Here is a 26844-nt window from a genome sequence, read left to right as displayed (position 1 = left end):
GCACCCCTGGAAGCTTCTTAAAGGTGCAGAATCTCAGGCTCTATGCCCAGACCTGCAGGTCCATAAGGTGCATGGAGGGCTGAGGCCCTAGCTCTTGGTGAACGGGGTTTCCTCCCAGATTTTCTCTCATTCTCACTCAGGGGAAAGGACAGGGTGCGTTTGAGTTTCCTGGGAGGCATGTAGGGTCCAAATTGCTTCTTCCTTGTTGTGCATTCACATTCACATAGTACTTTCTGTAGTTCAAGATGCATTACATTGTCCTTGGTGCTCCTTGTCTTGACTTTGTGGGATTCTTGCCAGCTTAGGGAAGACCAGGGGAACTGGGTGCTTGCTTAACTTGGGTGGCTAGCTGCTGAGCAGAGGAGGCGTTATGCTGGACAATTAAGAATGTGAGATGCAAGGAGTTCCTCATCAGTCCATTGTCCAAAGGCTGTGCTTCCCACTTGGTAAAGGGGTACAGAGAGCCACCAGGCTGGCACCATGGATGCTGAGAGCAGGACTCCAGCTGCAGCTAAACAGTCCTAATTGAGGGGCGATGGCAGCCATCCAAACTGAAGCTCACCGAGGAAGCCAGGAGATGTGACTTTCCTAGGCTAAGAGCAGACTATAATTAGAATTAAAAAGTACCCATAAGTGCAGCACTTATCCCAGTAAGGTCCTGAGTCCCAGCTGCTTGGCACAGAGAGTGCTGGATGCATTTAAGTCTCACTGCAATGCACCCCCTCTCTCGAGGACAATGCTGGGGTGCACCAGCTGAGGCAGGAGTTGTGGGGTCATCAGTGAGGTGCCGAGGAGGCCAACTTCTGGAGCTTGGGGGCTGGGGTGCTTGTGAGCTTTGCCTGAGTGTAGACGACAAGAGATTCCTGGAGGAAAAGCATTAGGGTAAGAGCTGGGCTGGCAGCCCCAAGGGAAAGCCTCAGCTGTTAGAAGACTCACTGTGTTTGTGGGGACCCCGAGTTCTGAGGCCTCTGTAGGAAGAACGGGAGAAGTAAAATGTGGGTGCTGCCTGAAGGGCCCTCTGCTGTACAGTGAGGCCACCCTCTGCCCCCTGCCCTATCCTCTTTCCAGCCAGCCTCCCCAGCGGCACTTCACCATGTTGCCAAGGGCTGTCAAGGGAAGGAAACTTGCTTTCTGTCCTGTCAGTTGTTTTGTCTTAGATCCATGCCACACATCGTGGAGAGGCTGAGGTACCATGCCTGAGCCCTGGGTCTGCCTTGCCACCACTGTGGCTGAGGCAGCTCACTCAGCTTCTCTAGTGAGCTGAGAGATGGGAGCCATGTTACTGTGTGCTGACAGAATTACTGCGAAGATGTGTGCATTTCCATGCAGGTCCGCCATGTTGTATGTTTGTATCTGTATAGTGCCTGCCATCTTCCTTGTGTGGACAGTGTCTTTGCTCTCTCTCACTGTCTTCATGTATGCTGGAGTCATACACACAGGTATAGTTTAAGGGTGACAATATGTATTTCCTTATGGGCCTTAGAAATGAACCCAGTACTTGAAAACTGCTCAGCATGTGTCACTGTGATGTTGCCGGAGCATCAAGATTTCCTGGAACTATATCGAATTTTACCCTGGAAACATTCTTTATGGTGATTTTCTAGTTATATGATCGCAGGGCAATACTTTGTGGTCTCTATGTTCTCTGTTTTATCATCCACAAAATGGGGACAAACAGTGCTTACACAGGGGTGTGTAAGGTTAAGTGGCCTGTTTCTAGAGTCATGCTTTTGAGTTCTGACTTGCAGTGTGGTGCTTTTGGAGTGGGGCCTTTAGAGTTATCTGCCTGTGATGTGGTTGGTACTTTTTTGAGGCGTGAGAATGATGACCATCCTCCATCAAGAACGCAGAGAGAAGCATCTGTCTGCGTGCCAGGAAGGACCTCCCACTAGAAACCTAACAGGCTAGGGCAGTGCTGTACCCTTTAATCCCAGCTCTCAGGAGTCAGAGGCAGGTGAGTATCAGTGAGCTTCAGGCCAGCCTCCTCCACCTAGCAAGTTCTGGGCCACCCAGGTCTATGCAAAGAGAACCTAGGAAAACAAAACCAAAAACACCTCACTGTTGTTATTGGCAACTGCTGACTGCTGGGGAGGAGAGTCAGTTTTCTTCTGGAACAGGCCCTGAGAGGGCACCCATTCTCCAGCAGATGATGTCACACCCGTACACACAGGCACCACTAAAGGTAGGAGAGAGGGCTCAGCGGTTAAGAGCACTAACTGCTCTTACAGAGGACCCAGGTTCAATTCCCAGCACCCACAGGGCAGCTCACAACTGGCTGTAATGCCAAGATCTGACACCTCACACAGACATACATGCTGGCAAAACACACATGCACATAAAAAAAAGCAAATAAACAACATGATTAAAAGAAGAGAGCAAGTGAAGTTGAAAGGTGGTGGTTGGAAAAAGGAAGAACTGGAGGGAAGGGAACAGAGATGGACTTGGTTCAAATACATCATGCATGCTTGAGAGTATTTAATATGTTTTAAAAAGAAAATATATTTAAAATTCTCTCCTGTGGTAACAACATCTACCATCATATCCCAAACCAACTAACCAAAACTCCAAACTACCACCATCAACAAAAAAACTTTGCTCTACACTTCCAAAAGTCTCTTATCTCTCTAAGGTTTTTCTATTTTCCACTCTTATTTATTTATTTTCCACTCTTAAACAACTTTTATCTCTATGGCTTCTCTGCTCTCAAAACAAAGCAAACAAAACAAAACAAAACAACAAACAAACAAACCTGAAAAACAAAGACATAAAACACAAACCTCTTAAGACCATACTGTAAACTATCTCAGGATTTGCAAGTTCATTGGGTATGGTTAAAAATGTGTAACAAAATTTAGCTTAACACTTGTAATAGCAGGGCTTATAGTTAAAAAAAAATCTATGCCTGGGTAATCTTAATATAACACACTATATATGAGACACTTGTTTAGGATATTCTGTATATGCAACATGGATTCAACTGAGTTTCCTCGTCTTTGCTGACTTTTCTAAGCTCTAGCTACTTGTATAAATGGAGTTGTACAAGAAACTATGATATTATGTAATGGAGCACTACAAAAAGATGAAAAAATAAGTTTGTGAACTGTATTTATGGTTTTGTAAAGTTTCCAGTCTCTCTATGGACTACACTTATGGCCTAAAGTTTTATTTTGATGCTAAAGGGTATCCAATCAAATCTTCAACAAAAAGTTTTAAGGATCAAAGTTAACAGAGATAAAGTTTTAAAATCTTGATCTTATAAAGCTACTAATTTGTAAACTGTTACAGATAGTTAAGACATGCAATCTAACGCCCAACCACCTCATTGATGTATTCAAAACTAAGCTCATCGCCATGCTGAGTACAAATGTAAGCTTTATTTAGTATCTGATATGTTTTCAAGTTTAAGCCTAAAACTAGTAATTAAAAGCAAGTAAATTTTGTTTAACTCAGGTATACATAACAGATAATGATCCTCAAATTCTTCAGAGATCTGCTAAATATTTCATTTAAAAAATTTAATGGAAAAATATTCCCATGATAGACAGAACTGCAAGCTCCTAGAGGTAACCCTAAGGCCTCCGAAGAAGATAATGGGGCGCAGAGGACTTCACCTCGATCGCTGTGCCACTCACTGCTGGGAAAAACTGCCCCGTGTCTTACTCGCCACCAGGGCTCTGTACAAATTGTGGACACTGTTGGATTGACTGCTCCACTCTGTCTTGCCAAAGTGGGTCAGTCTTCTCACGTTCTTGCTCCACAGAGAATCTCTTAGACCTTCTGGGTAGCAGTGAAGATGTAACCCTGTCTGTCCATGTGACAGCCAAAGACTGACTAGCCCTGCCCTCAGTGAAGCCACTGAGACCGCAGGAGCCTAGGGTAACAGCAAGTCTGTTGTTGTACATACATTTGAATTATTCTTCCTGCTGTAACTCATCCTTTTCAGGCCTGTGATGATACCGACACTAATTGTAACTTTATGTCCGTGGCAGGCACCCAGCTCCTCCCCACAAGGCTGTCGCTGCCATTTCAGTTCATTCCATATGTAAAATCAGGCAGCAGGCCTCACTCTTCTAGAGCTATTAGGTCTCTGGCTAAGAAAGACAAAGACACAGTTTACCACACTGATAGAGAAATACAAGTTTCAAGTAACTTTACAATTCCTTTATTTAAAGGAACTTGCTTTTGCAATGACTGCTCTGAATAATCAACCATTTGTGTCTCATGGTAAATGATTAGATGAAAAGAAAAAGATCAGAGTTTATATAAGTTATGAGGGCCTAAGAAAGTAATTTTGGATATTACCTGCAAGTTGTGATGATGTCAAACTTAAGTTGTAAGGGTCTAAGGAAGTAATTTAAGATGTGTAAGTGCAAGTTATAAAGGTATAAGAAAGTGATTTAAAATAATGAGAAATGTTTCAGATTTTATGCTATCATGATAGAAAGACTTCTAAAGTTTTAACATTAATCAATGGAGTTTTGATAAGCTATTAAGGTTGCCCTGGCAAAGCACTGCTACTATTATGATGGTCACAAGCTCAAGACTGTCTTCTGAATATAGGCTTAAAAGCCTTCTCAGTCCCGCTAAAACTTCTCTGTTGAATCTCCATATCCAGGCCTCTGGTACATAGGAAAGGTGTTAATGCTTTTAACCCCAAATCCTATCTTTGGGTCCCTAAGCTTTTACTTTGATCCAAAGGCATGAGGGTACTGCTTTGTCTACAGTGTGGCTCTCAGTAAGGACTACAGAGAGTGGTGATGCTAATATGTCTAACCCGTTTATCTTTTTGTAAGCTTCAAAAGTTCTTGTAAGCTTCAGGAAGACATGACTTGTACCCACCTGTCACAGGTCAGATGGACTCCAGGTAAGTACTCTTGTCAATCAATAGCCTAAGTTCTCCTACCTACTGCCTACCCCTGGTTTGGGGGCTCCTTTTCTCCCCCAGATGCCAGGACCAGGGGCCTGGAAGTTTTAAGTACACACTCAAGATAAGCAATTTCACCTGCACTCCTTAACTTCACCTTTTGTTGCTGTGTCTCTGTCTCAACTGCAGACCACTCCAAAACTGCCTGCAGCGTGCCAGCTCCAGATGTTCCGAGCCCAAAGTGGCCTGCACCCCAGCCCCAGGCTGCCCCTCAGAACCTGGGTAACAAGTCAAACAGATGTTCCCCGGTCTTTACTGCTCTCTCCCTTCCTGGCTTTGACCAATATTCCAGCCTTCTTGCTCCCCACTCCCGACGACACTCCTCTTTCAGCAGGAGGTAGTTACTGAAAAGATTACATCATCCCTTACCATAAACAAAAAGGCTGAAATGTTAAATCTCAAAGAAACTCAGGTCAAATGGCTAACCTAGGTGCTTACTAGTTAACATGTCAAAGCAGGCCCTTGATGCCAGTCCTCCTGGCTCACTCCCAAATCTCGAATCTCTCCGTTCATGAATCCTACTTCCCCATGGCCCAGTTCAGTCTGCTGGCCATATTCAGTCTGGACCCTTCCGGATGCCTCTGGCTGTTCTCTCCTGAATATCTGCAATACAACCTTCTCCTCAGCCACACCTTGGAGCAGAGATGTCCTCCGTTTTCACTCAGCCATCTGGCACCTTGATCTTGGGCTCCGAGACTTCTGAACTGAACGTGTTATTGCAGCTGCCCTATCCACATGGCTCTGTTTTAGCTGCCCCAACCAGGAAATCAGGGACGACAGCCCTAGTTTATTCTTTAGATGCTGACCCAGAAGCTCAGAGCCAGCTGTGTGATGGATTGGGTTATCCTGAGCTCATCCACAGAGAATGGAGAAGGCAGTGCTGTGTGGTAGCTTCGCACCAACAGCGTCGTTAAGAAATCCTACTCTTCTGGTGAAGAGGGGCCTTGAGCCTGGCTGGCCCAGACCTGCTGCGGAGGTGGCGGCTGAGCAAGGGTAGAGGAATGAGACTTGCTTTTACCTGTGTGTTTACCTCTCTGCGGAGTACTCCACACTTCCGTGTAAATCACGTCTTCTTTAGTGTCTGTTTAGGAAGAAAGTGAAGTTTCAGAGGAGGAAACGGTAAACTTGCCCCTTTTCTCAGCTGCTTTCTCCTCCCTTGGCCAGTCTGTCCTCTGGAAGGATTCTAGCTTTCCAGGCTTCACCTCCTTCCTGACCCAGTTCCAGCATGTATCCTGTGATCTCTGCCAAAGCAGAGACCAGAGGGCCCTGGTCCTCACCGCTGCTGTGTGCTGGCTGCAGCTCTATACAGACTGGTGCGTTGTAATAGGCGGGCTCCTGGGCTTCTGCATCTGAAGGGCTCCTGTGAAATGTAGAGACACTGATGCGTCCCAGGAAGAGACACGGAGGGCATGGCCATCACTCCTAAGGGGGTTTCAATCAATGTCATTTCTGTTTCTAGGTTTAGGGCCCTGTGGTATGGAAGAGGCAAGCGTGCTAATGCTTAAAGATACTTGTGTTTTGCTCCCATTTTATATGTGTAAGTAATGGGTGTTCTATAGAGTGGAGTGGCTTACCATCACCACTAAACTAGAAAGGACAGAGCCAAGTTTAGAACAGGCCCCAGACCCCTCTCAGAGACATCAGTCTCAGAGAAACAAAGAGCGAATGGGCCCCAAGGCAGCTCTAGGAGGCCCAATTTGTGAGCTGTGAGACAACTCTTAAAGGGAGCCTTCAGGATGCAAGATGGTGGCGGATCCTTCACAGACACCATTTACTGACAGAGAGGCTCCTTCAGGTGTGTGAGGTACAGGGTTCCATCTTCACAGATGTCATCGCAACAGATTTTGATTAGGCTGGCCACGCCCAGAGATTTCTAGACTGACTAAGCTACATCATCTCAAGATATGGATCAATTCAACATCTGCGTGATGGAAGGAGAGGACCTAAAAGGGCACATTCATGGTTAATGTGGAAAAAGCCAGTTTGCAGAGGAAGACCGTAAGCCTTTCCTCACCTCAGTGTCCTCTAAGAGCACAGAACAAAGCCCAGGACTCACGAATGGGGAGCAGCAGGGGTGCTTCTGTAAAGATCACATGCCACACGGTTGCCGGATGTTTGGGCTCTTTTCTCAGCTTGCAGCTTGCGAGCCCACTTCCATTCTCAAGAGTGACATTTCCCTTTTCAATAAACCCTTTCTTTCCATGCTGCTCAACTGAAAAGGCACGACTTTTTCTTTGTCTTTCCTCATTGGTGCCATTTTCATCTAACTTGTCTATGTTTTCTTCTTTCTTTTTTAAATTCTAATAAAATTGTTACTGAGCTTCCTTTTTAGCCTGTTTCTAAATTCTTTTATCAATGAGATCAAGAACCTCCAAAGGGAACCTCAGGCTCCCTGTTACCTGCCAAAGTAGTCACGTAGACAGCCAAGCTAACCGTGGTACAGGAAGTTACTTAATAAATGAAAAAACAAAACAACAACAGAACAATTACCACTTGATTTGAGAAAGAAGCTTAGCTCTCTGTAGCTAAGGTGGAAGTTCTGGGAATTGGCTTGAGGCAGTCCAGGGAGGGGTAGCATCAATCAAGTACAGCCCGCCTCAGCTCCATGTGTAGAATTTGTGATCTTGCCAATAATAAGATTTGATTTAATTTTTCTGTCCTGTGGATGTTTTCATTACTTCCAGAAGTACAGCTAAGTTCTTACCTGGAGTCATCAGAGGCAGGCTTTCCTCCTGTAAAGGAAGGCATTGGATTTCAGGAAGAGGGGACCTTCATGGGAACAAGGAGGAAGCTTAGATGGGGTCGCAAGGAGAGTGCCAGGAACTTGTGTTACTGAGATCTGAATCTTTGCTATGCTGACAGAGGTGGAGAAAGGTAAAACCACTGAGTTATTCATGTTGGCCTCAAGTAAAAGGGGCATCCTCAACCCATACTCCTTTAACCTCAATTCATACTCCTTTAACCTGGATTTGAAAAGACAGTGAAATTTAATGATAAAAGATAGCTTAATAAACTTAGACAGGAAAATAGACTTATCATCTATAAAAGTGCTATACATTTTAAAAGTCAGTAAGTTACCAAATCCTATTTGTTCCTGTTTCTTAGAGTCCTTCTCTCCTCATCCCTTGGGGAAACTTAGGAGCACACAGAGGCGAGCCTCTGCCCTTCAGAGGCTCATCAAGGAGTGGCGCACTCAGTGTGGCTGTTGGAGTAGCTTTGTATTTGGTAAACAGGACTTTGAGGGACCCAGAGGGAAAGGCGAGGGATCATGTGGTGGGCGGGCAGGTGCTCCTGAGGGCTGAGGATGGTCCCAAAGTCAGTGTGAGCATGCAGGAGCAGAAATGGGGAGGGCATGGTTAGGGAGCCACCCACCTGCTTTTCTGGAGACGCAGCAGTAAAACAGCAGCACTCCAGCAGCCATGGTAGCCAGTCCCCCTGTGAGTCCAGTGACCACAGCAACACTTCTGTTCTTGGTCATGTCTGGGGCAGAGAATACCCAAGCATAAACCCAGGAAGAGGTATGCAGTTTTGAGTGGTTCTGAGTCTTGACCTGATGTTTTGGTGTTGGGGAGGAGAGGGACCTTTGTGACCAGGAGCCCTGGGGCTTTGTGGTGACTGATGTGGCACAGAAGGTGGCCCATTTGTCTGTGAGAAAGCTTGTCTCTGTGCCTAAGAAAAGGCCGAGGGTGAAGATAGATTATGGCCAGACAGAAGAGGCACAGCTGATGAGCTTTATATTCTGAGATGTTCTCTAAAGCCTCCTCTTCTGCGCCAGTTGGGAACAGCTTCAGAACATAACTGTTTAGAGAACCATCAGCTCCATAGGCTTGTCTCTGGGAAGCCCTTACCTGGTCAGCCATCATGAGCACTATGTATTAAAGCAATATGCTAGCCCCATCTGGCTTGAGCATAAGAAATTTACCAGTGATGAAAAGTGTGTTCCTTTAGGCCACTGTCAGCCTCACAGAAGAAGTCCCCAGAATGTTCTGTAGTCAGACATATTTGACAGAGGCTCCTTCTCCAGAAGGTGAGATGGTTCCCACAATGACACTTTTGTGATAAAATTGGAGCAGAATTTGGGGGAGTCTTTTAGCACCTCTCAGGGAAGCTCCATCATGTCACCCACCTCAGCCTGCGCCCCACACCCTGAGCATCAGGGTAGGGAGGGACACTGGAACAGAAGGAGAATAACACTGTAGCAGAAGCTTCTGCTTCTAACATACTTGTTACATTTGCAAGGGAAAGTGGTATTCTAAGCAAATAAAAGAAATAAAAGCATTTGATACAGAACGCTAATTACTTTATCCATAACTAGCTTTTCATGTACAAAAATATTCAGTAGAAAAGTTTAAAATATTATGCAAGTCACTGAAAACATCTGTCAATAAATATGTAAAAGACTCATTTTCATTATTAATTAAATGTACAATTAAATTCAGTCCTTTCATGCTTACATAGCTTGGTAATACTGAGGAAGATGTGGCAGTGAAAACTGAGGACGTTCCTTTGAATTGTAGTCTGACAATATCTACAAAATTAAAGACACATATAAACTTGGAGCCCACAATCTACTTGGGGAATAAGGTAGGTTAAAAAAAAAAAGTTCATTCAGTGCTTCTGGAGGGAAAAAACCTAGTTACAAAGCCCGTGATTTACAATGGTGACCTCCCTCCATGTTGTGCTGGAACAGTGGCACAAAAACGGTGCCAGGGACCAACCACTGTCTGACTGGGTTTAAGACCCACTCTATGAGACGAAACCCTATCTGACACTGCTTTGGTGTCCAAGAGCCCGAGACCAGATGGGCGCGGGCCTGAGAGGAAAGCAAAGACTATTCAATAAAATGACTCCTGAGAACATTCTGTTATAGCCATAAATAGCCACTCAGCCATCAGAGAATTGTCTTGCAGTAAATGGGAATGAACACAGAGACCTAAAACTGGCAACATGCAGAGAACGAGAGATTTTGGAACACTCTTTCCTAAGTGGGATGTCTTCATCCTTCCACTCGGGGCTCGGGGAGCTATGGGAAGGAGGAAAAGATTGTAAGAGGAGATGGCTGACAGCAAGCAAATGGTGTCTTCCAGCCTGCCTGCCTGCTGCCATGAATGGACTGAGCCTCTGAAACTGTGAGCCAGCCCCAATTAAGTACTTTCCTAAGGTTGCCTTGGCCATGGTGTCCCTTCACAGCAATAGGGCAGTGAGTAAGACCCCTCTCAAGGACAGGCCCCACGCCCAGCAGATGGCCAGCATAAAAAGTGCTCAGTGGTGTTTTTCTAGACTTTTTGTCTCAAATTGCTTTAAGCATTTTTATTATTATTATTTTCTCTTGTGTATTATGGTTTGATTGTGTTTATTTATCTGATTGTGTTTTTATGTTTTGTGTGTGTGTAAGCATGTGTGAATTTATGTTATGTTTACATTTCTTGTGATTTTTGTGTGTATTTATTTATTTTTTATTCTGTATTTTTTTATTATGTTTGCCTGTTTTCTAAAGAGAGAGAGCAGGAAAGAAAGGGCATGGAGTTTGGTGGGGGGGATATGGGGAGAATCTGAAAGGGGAAAACCATGATCAGAACCATGTATGAAAAAACATATTTTCAAATATGTATTATATATAGTGTATGATTATTTGTATTATATATATATATATGTATAACTACATGTATATAGTTGGTGCAGAATTTCTATGACAATGTTTCTGTAACACAATAAAACCCAGAGACAACCTAATAGACTGGGTAAAGAAGTAGAAAAGAGAGATGAGGTGTGGAGGGTTTATTTTAAACTTAAAAACAGAGGTTTCATAGCTAAATGCACAACATGATCCTGTTATTAAAATACTTTATGATTTATTCCTCATGAGTGCAGCATCTGGTAAGTTCAAGTAAATTACCCCAACTCATGTTTATGCAAGTAACCCTAATTAAATTCATTGGGACAAAACAAAAACCAAATGAATACAAGAAAGTCGAAAGGTGGCATTGGGAAAAAGAATGAGGAGAAAGAAAAGAGGGGCCAGAAGATCAGAGAGGCTCTGTGGAAGGGGCCTGCTGAGACCAGGTCCAGAAACAGCTTTTTTGGCTGCTGAGGGAGCAGGTGCAGCCGGGCTGCTGTGAGCACTCTTCTGCCATGCGGCGTCCCCGCCTCACTGTGCTGGGACCCAGGGATTTGCCAGCCTCACTGCTGTGGTCCCCTAAGCACTCCATAGTTAGAAAGAAGTTGAAGGGCTCTCCTGTCTCAGAGAGGACCGAGCAGCACCCAGGGGGCACCTTCGTGGTGAAGATGGTACAAGATCAGGAAGGGCCTTCTAGGGCCTCCCGGTGAAGCTGCATCACAGCCCGGGCTCCAGCGAAGTGCTAAGATCAGGGCAGGGCGGGACCCTGGAACGGAGGAGAAACCAGCCATCCGTTCCTTCTGTTTGAACACAGCTCTCCACACTAAAGGCATTTCTGACTGCAAAATGTTTTCATTGGTGTTGAGTGGCCTTCTCAGATTCCTCAGAACTCAGCTATAGCTGTCTTGGGACGTGAGAATGTTTGTGTAGTATTATATACGCTTTGAGGTAGCTGACACACAAATGCAAACATGTTTGAGGAATCTGAGAGAAGCTGGGCATCTGAGACAGGAGTGTATTGCTAGAAAAAGGAGGAGCAGGCCGGGAGAAAGTGCAGAGACCACCATGGGTCAGGGGCCAGGTCTAGCACAGAAGGACTGTGTGAAGGCTGAAGATGGGGCTGTAGGTTGGGCCACTTGAACTGTTGCAGCAGGTAGGGTAGCATTCTGAAGGGCCCAGTAAGTGTGGTGAAAGAAAAGCCTGGAGATTCAGACAGGTGCTGCTAAAGCTCTGGTTTTTATCAAACAGTGGAAATGCAGAGGCTGGATGGAAGTGGGCCAAGCGTGGAGCAGGTGGGCCTCTGAGTGCCACTTCGGTAGCTGAAGAAATGCTAAATCTGACTATTGATGGCAGAGCAATAGAGAAGATCCAGGAACACCAGGGAATAGGGCAGGCTGTGAGGAGCTGTTAGGAAGACCCCTGGGACTCTTCCTTATGGATCTGGGTTAGAGAAAGGATCTCACAGGACAGAGACACCTATAAGCCAGAGTAGCATGCCAGTGTTTCCTTCTAGAGATGTCTGGGTGAGGAGCTTTCAGGAAGAGAGGAACATGACACAAGTGGGCCCTCAGGTGGGAAGTCTTCAGGGACAAAAGATTAGGAGCATCATGAACAGATAGGCCAGCTACAGATGCTGGGTGGTCCAGCTAAAGAAAAGGTACAGCAAACAGTGGCACACACTGAACTCCAGGGCTGCGCTTTTCATCTACCACTGTGGACCAGGTACAGTTTGTGTTTCGAGAAGCCTTTAAATATATTAGAGGGTAGCTTTGGTTACAACGGATAAGGAGTGATGCGCTCAGGCTGGATACAGCCAATGGAAGGAAGGTGCCCCTTCTTCAACAGGTAAAACCCGAAATTCCCCATAGAGACTGTGTGGGCAGAGGCTTGCTGTGACCGCACACACTAGTTGCTTCTGTGCCCCAACCTTGCCTTCTGGGCACAGTAGAAATGATCCGACCTGGCACTGCTAGTTTGAAGAGCCAACTTACGTATAACATTCAGTGTCACCGTGTCACTGCGCTGGCGACCCAGGCCATTGTCAGCCTCACAAAAGAAGTTTCCAAAATGTTCTACAGTCACAGAAAAGTTGAAGGATCCTCTTCCTCCGGAAGGGGCCCAGCTGCTCCCCAGGGTGACATTTCGGTGATAAAAGTGGTACAGGATTGGAGGGGAGCCCCTCAGAGCCTCACAGGAAAGCTGCACCACGATACCCACCACAGCCTGGGCCCCCGGGACCCCGAGCGTGAGGATGGGGCGGGACACTGGAACTAAGGAAGAAAACCAGTTAGTTCACACCAGGGTCTTATTCTCAAACAAAACCAACTCATTAAAAAAATAAGTTAGCAATGAGAAGCTTTGTCATTTATTTCCATTTTGTAGAGATTATGTTGTGTATTTCATGAATCTCCTCCCTTCCCTTTCTTTGTTCCCTCCTTCCATGGTTTAGTTTATTTTTTTAATTTCTGACAGAGAGTCTGATTAGTGGCTTTGAACACTAACTTGTAGTCCTCCCAAGTGCTGGGATTATAGTTCTTCATTACCACAAACATGTATATATATAATATAAATTATATATATAACTAAATACATACTATATATATATATATGTATGTATATATTACATCTTTCCTGTGTATGAGTAATTTCAGAGGATGTATTCCTGATCACTGAGCACTTCCTCAACACGGCTTTCTGTTCTCAGCCCCTTCCGTCTATTTCTAAGTCTTTCCTGTTGGTCTTTGACTAATCCTTGGCAGGTTATTCAGAACACTGAATTATTGGTAACTGACAATGTCTACTTCCACCTGACTGTCTCACTTCTTCACTAAAGATCTCCGGCAGTCTTGGGGTCCACTCCTCCGACGACACCTGGCAGCACGTACCTTTTATGGTGATGGGAACTGGCCGGCTGACAAAGCTTCGGCGGCTGTTGTTAGCCTCACAGTAATAATCCCCTGCATCGCTGCTGTTCACTGTGGAGATTTTGAATTCCGCTTCTGAGGACTTATGAGTCTTTGCTTCTTTATTCAGCTTGTCCCTTTTGTACCAGGAGAATTTGAGGGGCCCTGGGACCCCTTTTACTGAGCAGTTGAGTAACAGCAACTGCCCTTCAAACACCAACTTTGAGGCTGGGACAATGTTTATCTGGAAGTCCGCAAAGGCTCCTAAACGAATAAGAATGACATGCGTGGGTTTTTGGCAATGGGATGCTCATGGATGAAGGGTGGAAACCTGTTCTATCATGTGGCAAGTGGCTCGAGGGTAGAGTTAGGCTTCCCTCTGGGAAGGGGGAGGAGGCGGAGACTGTGTTTCCTGCCTGCTGAAAGGGCCCTGCATTCCTTGGTGGCCTTGTCAGGAATATGGACCAGGAAGATGTTATTCTGCCCAACCTGAGCTCATGTCTACCCCATCCTGATGGAGTAATTCCAGAGATGTCATGCAGGGCTGGACACTTAGGGAAAGTGGTGAGCATGTGAAGGGGAAAGGGAGACGTGGCCTCAAACATGGCGGTGGGACCCGAGTACAGTGCCAGCAGCAGCTGACTGGAAATGAGGCGCGGACTTGCGTAATAAGCTGGCCTCGAGTCAGCACTTCTAAACTTCTCTAGGGTACCTGTCAGGGGACAAAGAGAGTAAGTCCAGGAGAGGCTGTCCATCCGGGAACAGTTTTAGATATACTGGGCTTAGGACAGTGCCTTTTGAATTATTCTCCAGTCCTGAAGAACAAAATGTGATAGTTGAATATCGGGTGAGCAGTACATTCTGTTCAGCAATTAAGCTGAAGGAGAGACTGTGCAGGACTAACTGTGACATGACTGCTGGATAACCCCACTCCCTGCCTTCTCTGAACTATTCATCTTTAACCAGTAGCCATGGGAGTGCCCGTTGCCTACAACCAAGAAGCAGAGATAAGCTGATAGAGCGTAGTCAGTCAGAGTGAGCAAATTCACAGGTGACACTCTCACTTTCCTTTCCACCTCACCCAGGCTCTGGCCATTCCAGACTCTGTGTCCCCTACTGCCCAACTAGATTTCCTGTGCGAAGGAGCAGATTCAGTCAGGCAAAGCCACAGCTGGCAATCGTGCTTAAGAAAGATGTTATTTTAGAACCTTCGGAGAAAGCGACAGTCTGTGGTGCCATCTCTAAGGGCATCAAGACGGAACTATTTATTCCCCAAGACTTCATCCTTTGGCTTTCTTGTCCTTAGGCAGTCTGCGTCAGGAACCTAGAGTTCCAGGAGCCTGTTCAGCTGAGCAGAACATTGGGCCCAGCCTGAGGGCTGCCGGCTGCCACACAGCCCACAGTTTAGGAGCGCAGCGCTGGAAGGAAAACTTAGGTCAGGGGGAGACAAGAAGTGGCTTTATCTAAAGGCATCGAGAGAAAAACCAAACCTGTTTTGCTGTTGTTGATTTGTTTTGTTTTCCTATCTTGGTTCTAAGCTCATCAAGGATAGCCACACGTGTTGAATTTTTTCTCCCATACATCTTCCACAGGCACGGGAAGAATACTTTCTTTTAGAGTCTAGTGACCCAAACTGCTATGTGCTTCTGCATAGCTTGCAGGCCATGCCTGGGAACCGCAGAATGACACTCACTCTGCACAGGAATCCTGGCGGCCAGGCTTTGTTTTCCAGCTTGGGAACTCATTGTTTCTGCCTTGCACTGGTACCACTTTGACTCTTCAGTCCATATGGCCGGAATGTGCAGCTCCGGGGAGCTGCCGCAGCCTGTCCCCAGAGCCTGGAGGTTTCTGAAGAAACAGAACCGGAGCTGGACAGCTGACCTCTGTGCAGGGAGCTGGGTTCGACAGGTCAGGATCACCGGGCTTCCGTCTATGGGTTGGGACGGTCTGGCTGACAGCACAGGACGAGGGAATAACTCTAGAAAGGATCAAATCATCCGAGGAGCGGTTCAGGACTCTGCAGAGAGGGAGGGGCTGCTTCTGATTACCAGCACCCTTCCACCCAAGGGTTGTTCGCGTTCCCGCTCAGTGGACTGCCAGCCCACCCTTCCTATTCTACCTCCACAACCACACGGAGCCTGTTTCTGACTAATGCGTTAAGAATAATTAAAGCTTTGATAGTCTGAAGGGCAGAGGCTTTCAGAGGCCCTCTGTGGTAGGTTCCTAGGTTGTTTCCTGTTTTCTTCTTCTTCTGATGTCCATCCTCTTTGCCTTTCTGGATGGGGATTGGACGTTTTAGTTAGGGTCCTCTCTCTTGCTTAGTTTCTTTAGATGCACGTCTCGCCCCTGGGGGCAATGGTCTCCTGAACCTACTCAGACCTTGGACACCACCACTGCTAGTTCTAGAACTGACGCAGGATGTTCCAACGAGGGGTTAAGGCTTCTCATAATATTTCCTATAAGCCCACACCTGTTTGTCTATATCCCCCATTTTTATTCATTATTAGCCAGATAGAGCCAAGTAATTGTGGTAATGATACTTGCTTTTTTGCCCAATGCTGGAATGCTAGTAAAGTTAGGTATGCCCTGGTTACTCGCATGCCTCACTGGGTGCCTATGCCCATTGATGCCCCTCACGCTATGACTCTCTTCAGACAGAAAAGGGATCTTGGAACTACAGCCACCATTGTTACTACCATCTCATTGAAGGCTGTTGGAGCTACCACCAGGGCATTAGCCATGAGTCATACTGGGCAGACTGCTCAGACCCTGAATAATCATTTAGCCAATGTAGCTCATGCCTTAGTTGTACATAAAGGAATTAATGCTCAACTAAAAGGAAGCTTGACGTGGTCAATCAGAGGATTGACCTCTTGCAGGAGCAAATTGATACCCTATGGCAAATCACTCAACCTGGCTGTCAATGAAAGTATGCTGGACTTTGTGTCACTAGCATACAACATGAGAATTTTTCCTGTGCTGCAAATCTGTCTAAACAATTGTCGAGCTATATTTTAGGTAATTGGACTGGAGAATTCGATACTACGATGGAGCAGCTGAGAGTGGCCATTGTCACAGTAAATTCTACCGGAGTGGACGCAGGACTAGCCACAGGATTATCAACATGGATTGCTGCAGCCATGAATCATCTGAAGGAATGGGCGGGCATGGGAGTGTTAGCAGGCCTTCTGGTGTTGGTCTCCTTGGTTTGCCTGTGGTATATATGCAAGATTAGAGTCTCACAACAGTGTGATGCAGCCATGATCATTCAGGCCTTTACAGCCATTGAAGCAGGACATTCTCCCCAAGCATGGTTGGATACCATAAAAAGCTAAAATGATACGCTCAGGATGCGAGGCTAAGCACTGCACTCAGGGTCAGCCGCTTTGGACCCAGAGAAGAGCATGTCTGATTGCATGCGGGTTGATGCCCCAGGTCCCGCCTCTGAGAAAAAGGTATCGGACGGTCTGATGCTCTTTGGGTGGATGACACCTAAATGAACATCTGTACAAAGTCCCAATTTATTTCTAATATCAGAGATCAGACCTCTACTCTTGCCTGATGCGTCTAAAACAAAAAGGGGGAACTGTAGAGAGCTGCGGAATGCTATGCCTTAAAGATGGAGCTGGTTTCCGCCTTCCACCTTCCCGATGGTGAGTGCTCTCTGTCATGAACAATTCCACATTTGGCTAAGGCTGAGGATCTGGCTTGCTTCCATGTATGTGGACCTATCTGCATTGCCCCCGTGGCACGCCTGGGTTGGCTACCCAGAGGCTATTTAAGCTATGGGCTGGCTTTCCCCGGGGTCCGAGGATTGTTCAATGTTCCTGAATAAACTGCATTGAAAAAAAAAAAAAAAAAAAAGAATAATTAAAGCTATACCTTGGACTTGAACTCTGAACGTCTTGGAAGAAGTTTTGGTCCTAAAAAATCCCTTCTTTCCACTGCACTTGTATTCGCCATTGTTCCCCAGATTCGCATGAGGAATGCGGAGCTCAGAACTTTTACCAGGTAAGCTCAGAGCTTCATCGTTCTTGTAGAGTTTCAAGGTCTCTGGTAGTATGCTTTCCTTTGCATGGCACCTCAGAACCACAGAGTCTCCTTCAAACACAGCAGGGGGAGCCTGCAGCACCAGTGGGTCTGTGAAACATACCAAGCCATGGTTCATTCTCTGGTCTTCCCTTTTCATTACCCTTCCAAGCAGGCTTGGCAGGAAGGGAGATTGAGGAAAGCATTAATTCTTTTTCTAAGTTTAAAACAAACACCTGCACTTTGAGAAACACTGGGCAGCAGAAGGTTAGTAAAAACCCCACTCTGCCCGAACGCAGCCCTCCAGTTCCTTCTCCCTTGTTGGTGTACCAGAGTTCTGGGTGTCTTTTCTCACTTTGGGGATTTTAATCATATCTCCTTGCTAGCTTGCCTTTCTTCAGCAGCATCATCTCCGAGGGGATTTTCAGGAGCTATAGTTTTCCCTCAGTACCAGCAAGGTGATTTAATGAGGTTTCCTGTTCATTTAGGGTCTTTCATTTTAGGGTGTGTAGATTTGTGTGCTTCAGTAGTTAAATGTTCAAGGAGATTGTTAGGTCAAAGAGCATGGCTTCTCCCCACCCCCTTCCTTGCTAATAGCTGTTTTCTTGCTTACAAAGCAAAGGCTATTTTCACAAGCCTTCAACTTCAATTTCAGAACAGAAAGCTTCAAGACCAAAAAAGAAAATGCTCCTCCCTTTCTTCTTATCTTTGTGTATTCATAAAAATCAACCTATTTATTTCTATTTATCTAGCATTTACACACACACACACGCATGCACGAAACTCCTCATGGAACTTATTGTTTCTAATAAACAAAATGGATTCAAAACCATTCAAATAAATTGCTTCTCAAATTTCATTTAGATGAGCAGTTGGTAAACACTACCTTTTCTTGGGGTTCAAGTTTTGAGTCTGTAAATAGAGGGTGGAGCCCAAGTCTCTGTGTGGTCAGTGCTGCCTAAGTCTGATTCAGGCCAGACTTTCAGGAGCACAGCGATAGCAGTGAGTGCATTTGACTCACCCAGAACTTAGCCACTAGTCGCACTCCTGAGCTTCTGTATGCACTGGCTGAAGTCACTGCTACTGCGGTGAGTGCATCAGACTATTCAAATGTTATTAAATTTATGTTTAAGTATAAGCTAATTCTGTTCCATATCTGGTTTTACATAGGGATTTTTAATCTCTGTGTAATTGTACTGTGAACAGAATGGATTGTTTATGAATTGTCTGTGGTGCATAGCAATTAAATCTAGAGAAAAAACTGGACTGAGATGGTGCCTGAAGCATTAGTTCTTTCACTTCTGTCTCACCTTCAGAAAACTCTACGTGCACATGAATGCTGGGAGGAGAGCTGTCGGCTTGGCACCAGTACTCTCCAGACTCATGGACCCTTAAGGTGTTCTCTTGGATTTCCTTTAGTGGTTTTCTCTTCTGGTACCATTTTGTTTTCAGGGGTAAGGAGAACCCAAATCTATAGCAAGACAGAGTGACTGTCTCTCCTTGAAAGAAAGTAGTCCATGGAGGCTGAAGGGAAATCACAGATTTGGGTGCAGTTTCTGAGGAGAAAAAAAAAAGTTTGTAGCAGAGGTGCCCACAGTTTCAAATCCAGAAGAACCCTGTGGGATAGACAGATAGGAAGGACCTCACTTTGGCTAGTTCCCAAGAGCCCAGTGTCCCTTCCTTGTCCCCCTGTGCCATGTCTGTGTCCGTCCTGTCCCACCCCCACCCCCATGTTGTCCTGTGTCTCCTGGCCCATCTACCCCACCCCGTCCCACCCAGAGGCTCACTGATGGACGAAGGCTGCACATCATCTGGGAGCACTCACCACAGGCAAGTGATTGCTCGGGGATGGCAACGAGCAAGACAATGCTGCAAGGTGCCAGCAGGATTTCCTGTAGTACTGAAAGGTTGGTGAGTCTGCCCTGGGTCCTAAAAAAGTCACCTCTGATTCCTTTGCCATCTCATCATTCATTAACCCTCAAAGAACCCCAGAATCATTAACACCACAACTTCCCATTTTCCCTAAAATAATGAATAATTTTATCATCAGGCGTTGACACTGGAAAATCTTGAGAGATGTACTTAAATGTTCTTAAATGATTTGTTTCATAGATGATGATTTCAGTGACTGGAAAACCCGCCATCATTAGTCATGTCAGAACAAGAAATGGGTAGCTCATCTGCTGACATCCCCAGGGGAGCTAGACGCACTCATGACTCTGTGGCTAGCTGGGAACAGAAAGGGGGCAGTTCTTGATATTACTTTGGATCCTCAAATATCTAAAACCCCTCTGACCCAGGAAACTGGTAATGAGTCAGGACTGAGAAAATGTGTGATAATTCCTCTTTGATTTAGTGTGAACTTGCCACAAATTGGAATCACCTGAGTGGGGGTGTCCCCTGAAGAGCTGCCCAGATTGTCCTGATTGGTATAAGAATGCCCACTTTGGTTGTGGGCACCAACCCAGAGGGGATGATCCTGCCTTTGGCTCTTTGGCCCTCTCTCTGAGGTGATCTTCCCTGTAGCTGCTTCTTGCTGCTTCCACCACTGACAGAGGAATCAGTGTCCCAAGATTTCGTCATGGACTAGACACCAGAGGCTCTAGGAACCTTATAGACCTTGGGTGCCAGATTGGGGATGCTGAGGCACCCTGCCTTGTGGATTGAGTCACTCCTGCCTCACCCTAGTGAGAGACAGCCATCCTAGTACTACTCTGACTGTAGAACTTACGGGTTCTCAGCTTCTCAGGTGTGATTTAGCTGCTGTTACTATTTTAAAGCTCACAATAAGTTTTGAGATCTATATGAATATGCATATATACAGAACTATGTAACTAGGTGAATTTATATCTAGTTACATAGCTCTGTTCCTCCAGAGAACCCTGACTAAAATACTCTACACTTTGCCTTTTCAGGCTCCAACTGCTGGACACCCTCTTACTTCTCAGGCACTTCCTGGGGTATGTTATATCCGGGTAAACAATGTTACTGTTGGCATCTGTTAGTGTAATGGTTTACAGTTTGCCTAGTTGATGGATTGGAAAAGTTCCCATCCTGAGTCCTTCACATTTACCACAGAGACAAAGATGATTTTCATTGCTCAGTGGTGTCCAGTGGCCATAGGATTCAGTTCAGAGTCTCAGAACGGCGGGCCTGCTGTGCATTCACCATCTCACCCAGGGAGTGATAGAGGGTAGCATGAGGTTGCTCCGGCTTGGAGCAGTGCCAAGGGGCCAACCATCACTTTCACTGGTAATGAGCCAGGACTGAGAAAATGTGTGATAATTCTACTGGTGGCCTCAGTAGAAAATTTTAGACATTAGAGAGAAACCCTGACCAAGGACTCCCAAAGCAGAAGAAAGGACTCACCATATTGTCCATTGGCAGCATCTGGAAACAAAACAAAACAAAACAAAAAAACCTAAAAGTTACAATGAGAGCACAGAGTACGGACTTTTTCTTATTCAAAAAGATATTTCCATATCCATTTACCATTTACTTTTCATTAAAATTCATTTATAAAAATGTTCACAATTGTTTGTCAAATGTCTCTAAGTATGAAAACATTACCCAGGGACTTTAAAGATAAATTTTAATATGTTACTTTCTAACAAAAAAGTATAATGCTGGAGGGAGATGCAATGATAGTGAGACACATAGGCTAGCCAGCTCAATGTGGAGAGAGAGAGATAGACACGCTAGCCAGCTCAGTGTGGAAAGAGAGAGAGATAGATAGGCTAGCCAGCTCAGCATGGAAAGAGAGAGAGACAGGCTAGCCAGCTCAATGTGGAGAGAGAGAGAAAGAGACAGAGAGACAGACACAGAGAGCGAGGGAGAAAGGGAGGGAGGGAGATGCAATGATAGTGAGACACAAAGGCTAGCCAGCTCAATGGAGAGAGAGAGACAGAGAGACACATAGGCTAGCCAGCTTGATGGAGAGAGAGAAAGAGAGAGAGACACATGGGCTAGCCAGCCCGATGGAGAGGGAGAGAGAAAGAGAGACACATAGGCTAGCCAGCTCATCTTGCACCTGTCAGAATGTCAGAATGGCTAAGAGCAATAAAACAAGTGGCAGCTCATGCTGTCGAGGATGTTGAATAAGAGGAAGAAGCCTCCACTGCTGGTTGGAGCACAAACACAGACAGCCACTATGGAAACCAGTGCGCTGTTCTTCAGAAAGACGGGCCGGCCTGTCTATAGATCCAGCTACAGCGCTCTTGGACAGACACCCAAGGGTACTTCTGCCTACCGCAAAGATACTTGTTTAACCATATTCAGTACTGCTCTATTCATAATAGCCAGACATTTGAAACAACAGATGTCCCTCAGCAGAAGAATGGATAAAGAAAATGTGGTACCCTTATACATTGGGTATTACTCAGACATTAAAAACAAAAACAAAACAAAACCACATTTTGAAATTTGCAGGCAAATAAATGACACTTCAAAAAAAAATCATCTTGAGTAAGGTAACCTGAACCCAGAAAGACAAATCTAGTATGTATTCACTAATATGTGGATATTAGCTGTTAAGTCAATGATAACCAGGCTACAATCCACAGAAGCACAGAGCGTAGGTATAGAGCAAGGGGCTAGACAGACAGACAGATCTCCTTAGAAAAGGAAAATAGAATATATAATTGTGGATGGATGGAGGGGGGCTGGGATGGAAGGATCAAGTGGGGAGGGGATTGAGGGAAGAAATACAGCGAGAGACAGCTAAAATTAAGGGGGTATTTGAAGGGCAGTATGGAAACAATATGTATACATATATGGAGGAAATCTAAATGAAGTCACCAAATAATGGGGGAGGCAGGGTCAGTCCCACAGCCATCTCTTGTCACCAAGCAGCTTCCAGTACTGGATTGGGTTACATCTAATTGAGCTGTTGCTAAAGGGGTCCTGTGGGAATCCCCAAACAACCCAGGCTGCTGCCAAGACTGTACATAGTTTGCTCTCCACAAGCTAACAGCAAGGCTCCGTTGATTAAGACAACACTAGACAGCTCACTGAACATGGAGAGGTCAAGCTGCTGCCTGCATGGAGTTTTTATTCCCATGTTCTAGTGTCCTTGGTCCAGGAAGGTACTCTGCGTGCTACCAAAAGAGAACCATATATCAAGCTGGCCACAAACCTTCTGATCTACAATATGTCCTGCCTGCAAGATACACTAGGGCAATGGTGGCACAGAGCTTGGAGTAACCCACTTCACAAGATGGAACCCGTACCCAACACTACTTGGGTGACCGTGAGCCAGAGAATAGACAGCTCAGAGACTGAAAGCCAAGTCTTTCTGGTCTTAAAGAACAAACAAAATAGAGTGCTTGACTCCTAATGATATTCTGCTATACTCTTAGATAAGGGCATTGTTTAGCTATTATCAGAGACGTTTCCACCTGCAGTAGATGGGAAAAAATACAGAGACAGAGATATACACAGAGAAAAAGAGATAGAGACAGACAGATCCACAGAGACAGAGATATACAGAGAAAGACAGAGATAGACAGAGAGATACAGACAGGCAGACTTTGGGATGCTTGGCTTTAAATAGGATGTCTCCATCAAATACCCCTCCTCAGAGCTCTGGGAACCCTGAAGAAAAGGAGGCCAAAGAGTGTAAGAGCCCAGAGGGAGGACCTCAGGAAAACAAGGCCCTCTGAATCAACACCAGCAGGGCTTGTGTGAACTCACAAAGACGGAAGCGGCAAGCTAGAGCCTACATGGCTCTGCACCAGGTCACACTGAGCCATAGTGAGTGTACAGGATGGCTTCCAGCTTAGTGTCTTTATGGGACTCCTGAGTATGTCAATGAGTGGGTCTCTGATTCTTGTGCATGCCCTTGGGGCTCTTTCCTCTGCTGGTTTGCCTTGTTCAACTTGGTTATGATAGTTTTTGTTTTATCTTATTGTATTTTGTTGTATTTCATTATCTCTTACAAGCCAGTTCTTTTCTAATGAGAATCAGAAAGAGAATATGTTCACATGATAGGGGAGGTGGGGAGGGACCGGAGGAGTAGAGAGAAGGAAACCATAATCAGGGTATATTATGTGAGAAGAGAATTTATTTCCAATAAAGAGAATGAAAGGAAAAAAGAAGGAAAGAAAAAAGGAAGGAAGGAGGGAAGGAAGAAAGAAGGGAAGAAAGGAAGGAGGGAAGGAAGGAAGGAAGGAGGGAGGGAAGGAAGGAAGGAGGGAAAGAGGGAAGGAGGGAAGGAAGGAGGGAGGGAAGGAAGAAAGCTGATTAAGTGGCTAGTAGGTAGCACACAGTTTTGAATCTAAACTCCAACCTCACACTCAGTGCCCCATATTGACACCCTCCCCTCCTCTCTTCTCTCTTCCTCTCCCCTCTTCTCTTCTTCCCTCCCCTCCTCCCCCTCCCCTGTTCCTCTTGTATACTATACTTGGATGTACCTCTGTTTCTGAGCTAACAGTTCATTGCAGCTATGGGGACATTGCCCCACCTGCTGTTCAGAACTCGAGTCTCAAGCAGCTATCTGCCAGCTGTCCTGTGTGTAGATAACTATCTGTCTGTGCCGTCCACTGGGGTCTGTTTAACCGGAATTGTGCTTCCCAGCTGTTTCATGCACACTGGCTTTGCTGAGAGCTCTTTTGTAGCTCCCATTGTAGGCACAAAACAGCCCACTACCCTCAGCCCTGGGTACAATGCTGTGCAGAGATGGCTCTACAATATTTTTTTTGAATAGGTGGACCCACACTTAACTCTAATATTTGAAACGTAGTAAAAGCAAGCACTTTGTAGGTGTGAACTGATGAAATGCATTCATATCTGTGGGCAGTGACACAGTCACCTGCTGTGAGTGCCTTTACTTTATGCCTTTCACGTGTGTTCTCGTGGGGCCCAGACCCTCTTATGGCTGCGCTAATGTGCAGAGGACTATCTATGTAGAGCCCTTGTCATCCTGGGCACAAGGCCCAGGGCATAGGCTGCCATACAAAGAATTAAAACAGAGCTCTTATGTTAGTAAAAGGGTGTGAACAAGCAAGTGTGATTTGCTTTCTCTGCTTCATAAAGTATCTGTTAAAGAAAAAAGTGAGTGAAGCTGGATTATTTCTGTTGTTATAGTTTCCTCCTCTGTCCATTGAAGGATTTTTCAACCTGCCACTATCTTGGGTTCAGGAGAGGAAATCCTGAGCTGTGTAGCAAAGTTGGGGAACACAGCCTCCCTCGAGGAGCCGAGAGGACCAGGACATGGTGGAGAGAGATGCTGCCCAACTCACTCCAGACCTGCGTGGGGCCCTCTACTCACCCACAGCCAGCAGCATCTGCGTCGGCCACAGCAGCGTGAAGACCACCCAGGCTGAGTCTAGACCCGGCATTTCCTCACTTAGCAGAAGTTTGCTTTTCCTCTGACAGGGCTCAGCATGCAGCTTGTGCCAGCGCCAATGAGAATGCCTAGGAAATTGCTCTTCTAAAACAGCAGAGTGTACCCTGAACCAGAAAAAAGGAAGTAGGAGTACTTATATTTAACTATTAATTAGTTTTCTCCCCTACAGCCAGAGTGAAAAAGTCAGGGTTTTAAAAATCACATGCTCCCAAACACACATTTTCGCTGTTGGGGAAATTACCCTTAGAAACTACGAGATATAAAAGATGTTTGTCAGGAACACATAAGCATCATATAAGATCATGGCTGTGGGATTGTGCAATGACACCATTAATGATGAGGTGAAGCTACACATGTGCAAAGGGAAAGACCATTTCAGCTGGTGGGAAAAAGAAAGTGAGGTGTGAATTGCAGTTTACGGAGAAGAGGTAAGAAACGTTTTCCCCTAGAGCAGGTACTAATCAACAGCTGTATTTGAGAAGTTAAGGTGGAAATAGACATTTCACTGTCTTTCTGTACTGTTTTCCCCCTTCAAATTACTATGTGAGTGGATTGCTTATAAATTTAATTTTAATTTTCTAAAAGTAGAGTTTTTATTCTGACAATGTGTCAACCAAATTCCCTGTAATGAGAAGTGATGGTTTCTTACTTACAGACAACTTTCCCCATGGTTTCTTTCTATACTCAGACTTTGGTCTTTCCAAAGAGATATTTAATTTTATATTTGTCAGTGCCTTGGGTATTTATTGCCACACCCACGCCAGTGTCGCCATAGTAGCATGTGCTACAGGGCGGGAAACACACTTTCTTCGGAAATTCGCTCCCTGGAAGGTCCCTGGCAGATTCATCCCACTTGAAAAAGAGACGTATTCTGAGATTTCTGTGCTTTTCGGGCACGGTCTTGGGAATGGAATTTTGAATTCTTTGATCTTTCTCTGTGACTCCTGAAACAGCACAACTAATTTTATAAAGAAATTTATTATTAGTAGATTATTAAAGGCTTTAATAAAAATAAAATGTAAAAGGAATAAGTTTAAGAAAAGTATTGAATTAGATTTAGTATTAATAGGCATTAAGAATAGTGAAAAAATAATAGGCTCCTTCTTAAGAAAAAATAGCATGAGAGGTGCAGCTGGCGGGAGTTTCCCCTCCCTTCAGTGCCTTGTTTCTAAGGAAGATTATAAATCTTTAGCAGGACATATGGGAGGATGGTTAACAAAGGTGTAGTTAGATTTTGATACAGAGAAAGATTTTGGCAGGCATCTGACTTAGCTCATGACTTTCCTCTTCACTGGTTAGCAATAATGAAACTACATTTGAGGTTTCTTTTTCATTGTTTGCTCTGATCAAAAAGTTTTTAGGCCAAGATTACTTGTGGGTACTGCTTTATGTTTGACTGCATTTTGAGTTAAAATATAAACTTTGTATTCTTGGTAAAAGTCTGAATGTTCTGGGAAGTATGTCAACTTTAAGGTGCCTTTTGTGAAATCATTATAAAAATACTAGCCATCGCCGAATCCGTGTCTGCCTGTCCAAAGCCTTGTTCTCCCGCGGATGCCAGGAGCCCGACTGGGCCAGTCCGTGGCAATTTATGTCACATCAATATCAATAGCCCTCAGAAAAACATACAGGATAAACAGATCAATCTGTCACAGCTCAGGAGGAGACTCTCAAAGGAAGTGTGTTAGTATGCTTTCGGAGAGGAGACAGACAGCATTGCTGAGGATATCCTCATGTCTCCTGTGGATAGGCACACACGTTTCTATTGGGCAAACACTTGGGGGAGAATTCTGGCTTGTAGACTGTGCAATACTGTATCCAGTTTGGAAAGCGCTGACGTGACTGAGTCAGTTGGAATCCCACCGAGCAGCACAGGGGCCTCATTGCCCTTCACCTTCAGAAGTACGCTCATCTTGTATGGTGTAGCCATTCTCTTGAAGTATGGGATTCTAACTTCTTCATATTGTATGAAAGACTGGTGTTCACTGTGCAGACAAGGCTGGCCTTGAGCTCACAGAGCTTTGCC

At 45.3% G+C, this 26844-nt stretch overlaps 1 protein-coding gene across 1 annotated transcript; it reads right to left on the bottom strand.

Moving 5' to 3' along the window:
* Positions 1-5581: 5581 nt before the first annotated feature.
* Positions 5582-24865, bottom strand: LOC110559543 (Fc receptor-like protein 5). Its single transcript, XM_060378539.1, has 12 exons — positions 24741-24865; positions 20843-20863; positions 18784-19029; positions 17327-17584; positions 15138-15422; positions 13427-13708; positions 12533-12811; positions 8297-8404; positions 7629-7656; positions 6202-6284; positions 5943-6005; positions 5582-5628 (listed from the first exon to the last, which is right to left on the bottom strand). The coding sequence occupies exons 1-12, from the start codon at positions 24808-24810 to the stop codon at positions 5582-5584; spliced, it is 1770 nt and encodes a 589-aa protein (XP_060234522.1). The 5' UTR covers positions 24811-24865.
* Between the last annotated feature and the right edge of the window lie 1979 nt (positions 24866-26844).

The sequence above is a fragment of the Meriones unguiculatus genome, chromosome 2 (assembly GCF_030254825.1).
Source record: "Meriones unguiculatus strain TT.TT164.6M chromosome 2, Bangor_MerUng_6.1, whole genome shotgun sequence".
Classification (NCBI taxonomy): Eukaryota; Metazoa; Chordata; class Mammalia; order Rodentia; family Muridae; genus Meriones; species Meriones unguiculatus.
Note: the sequence above shows the minus strand (reverse complement) of the source record. Positions and strands in the feature narration are given on the sequence as shown.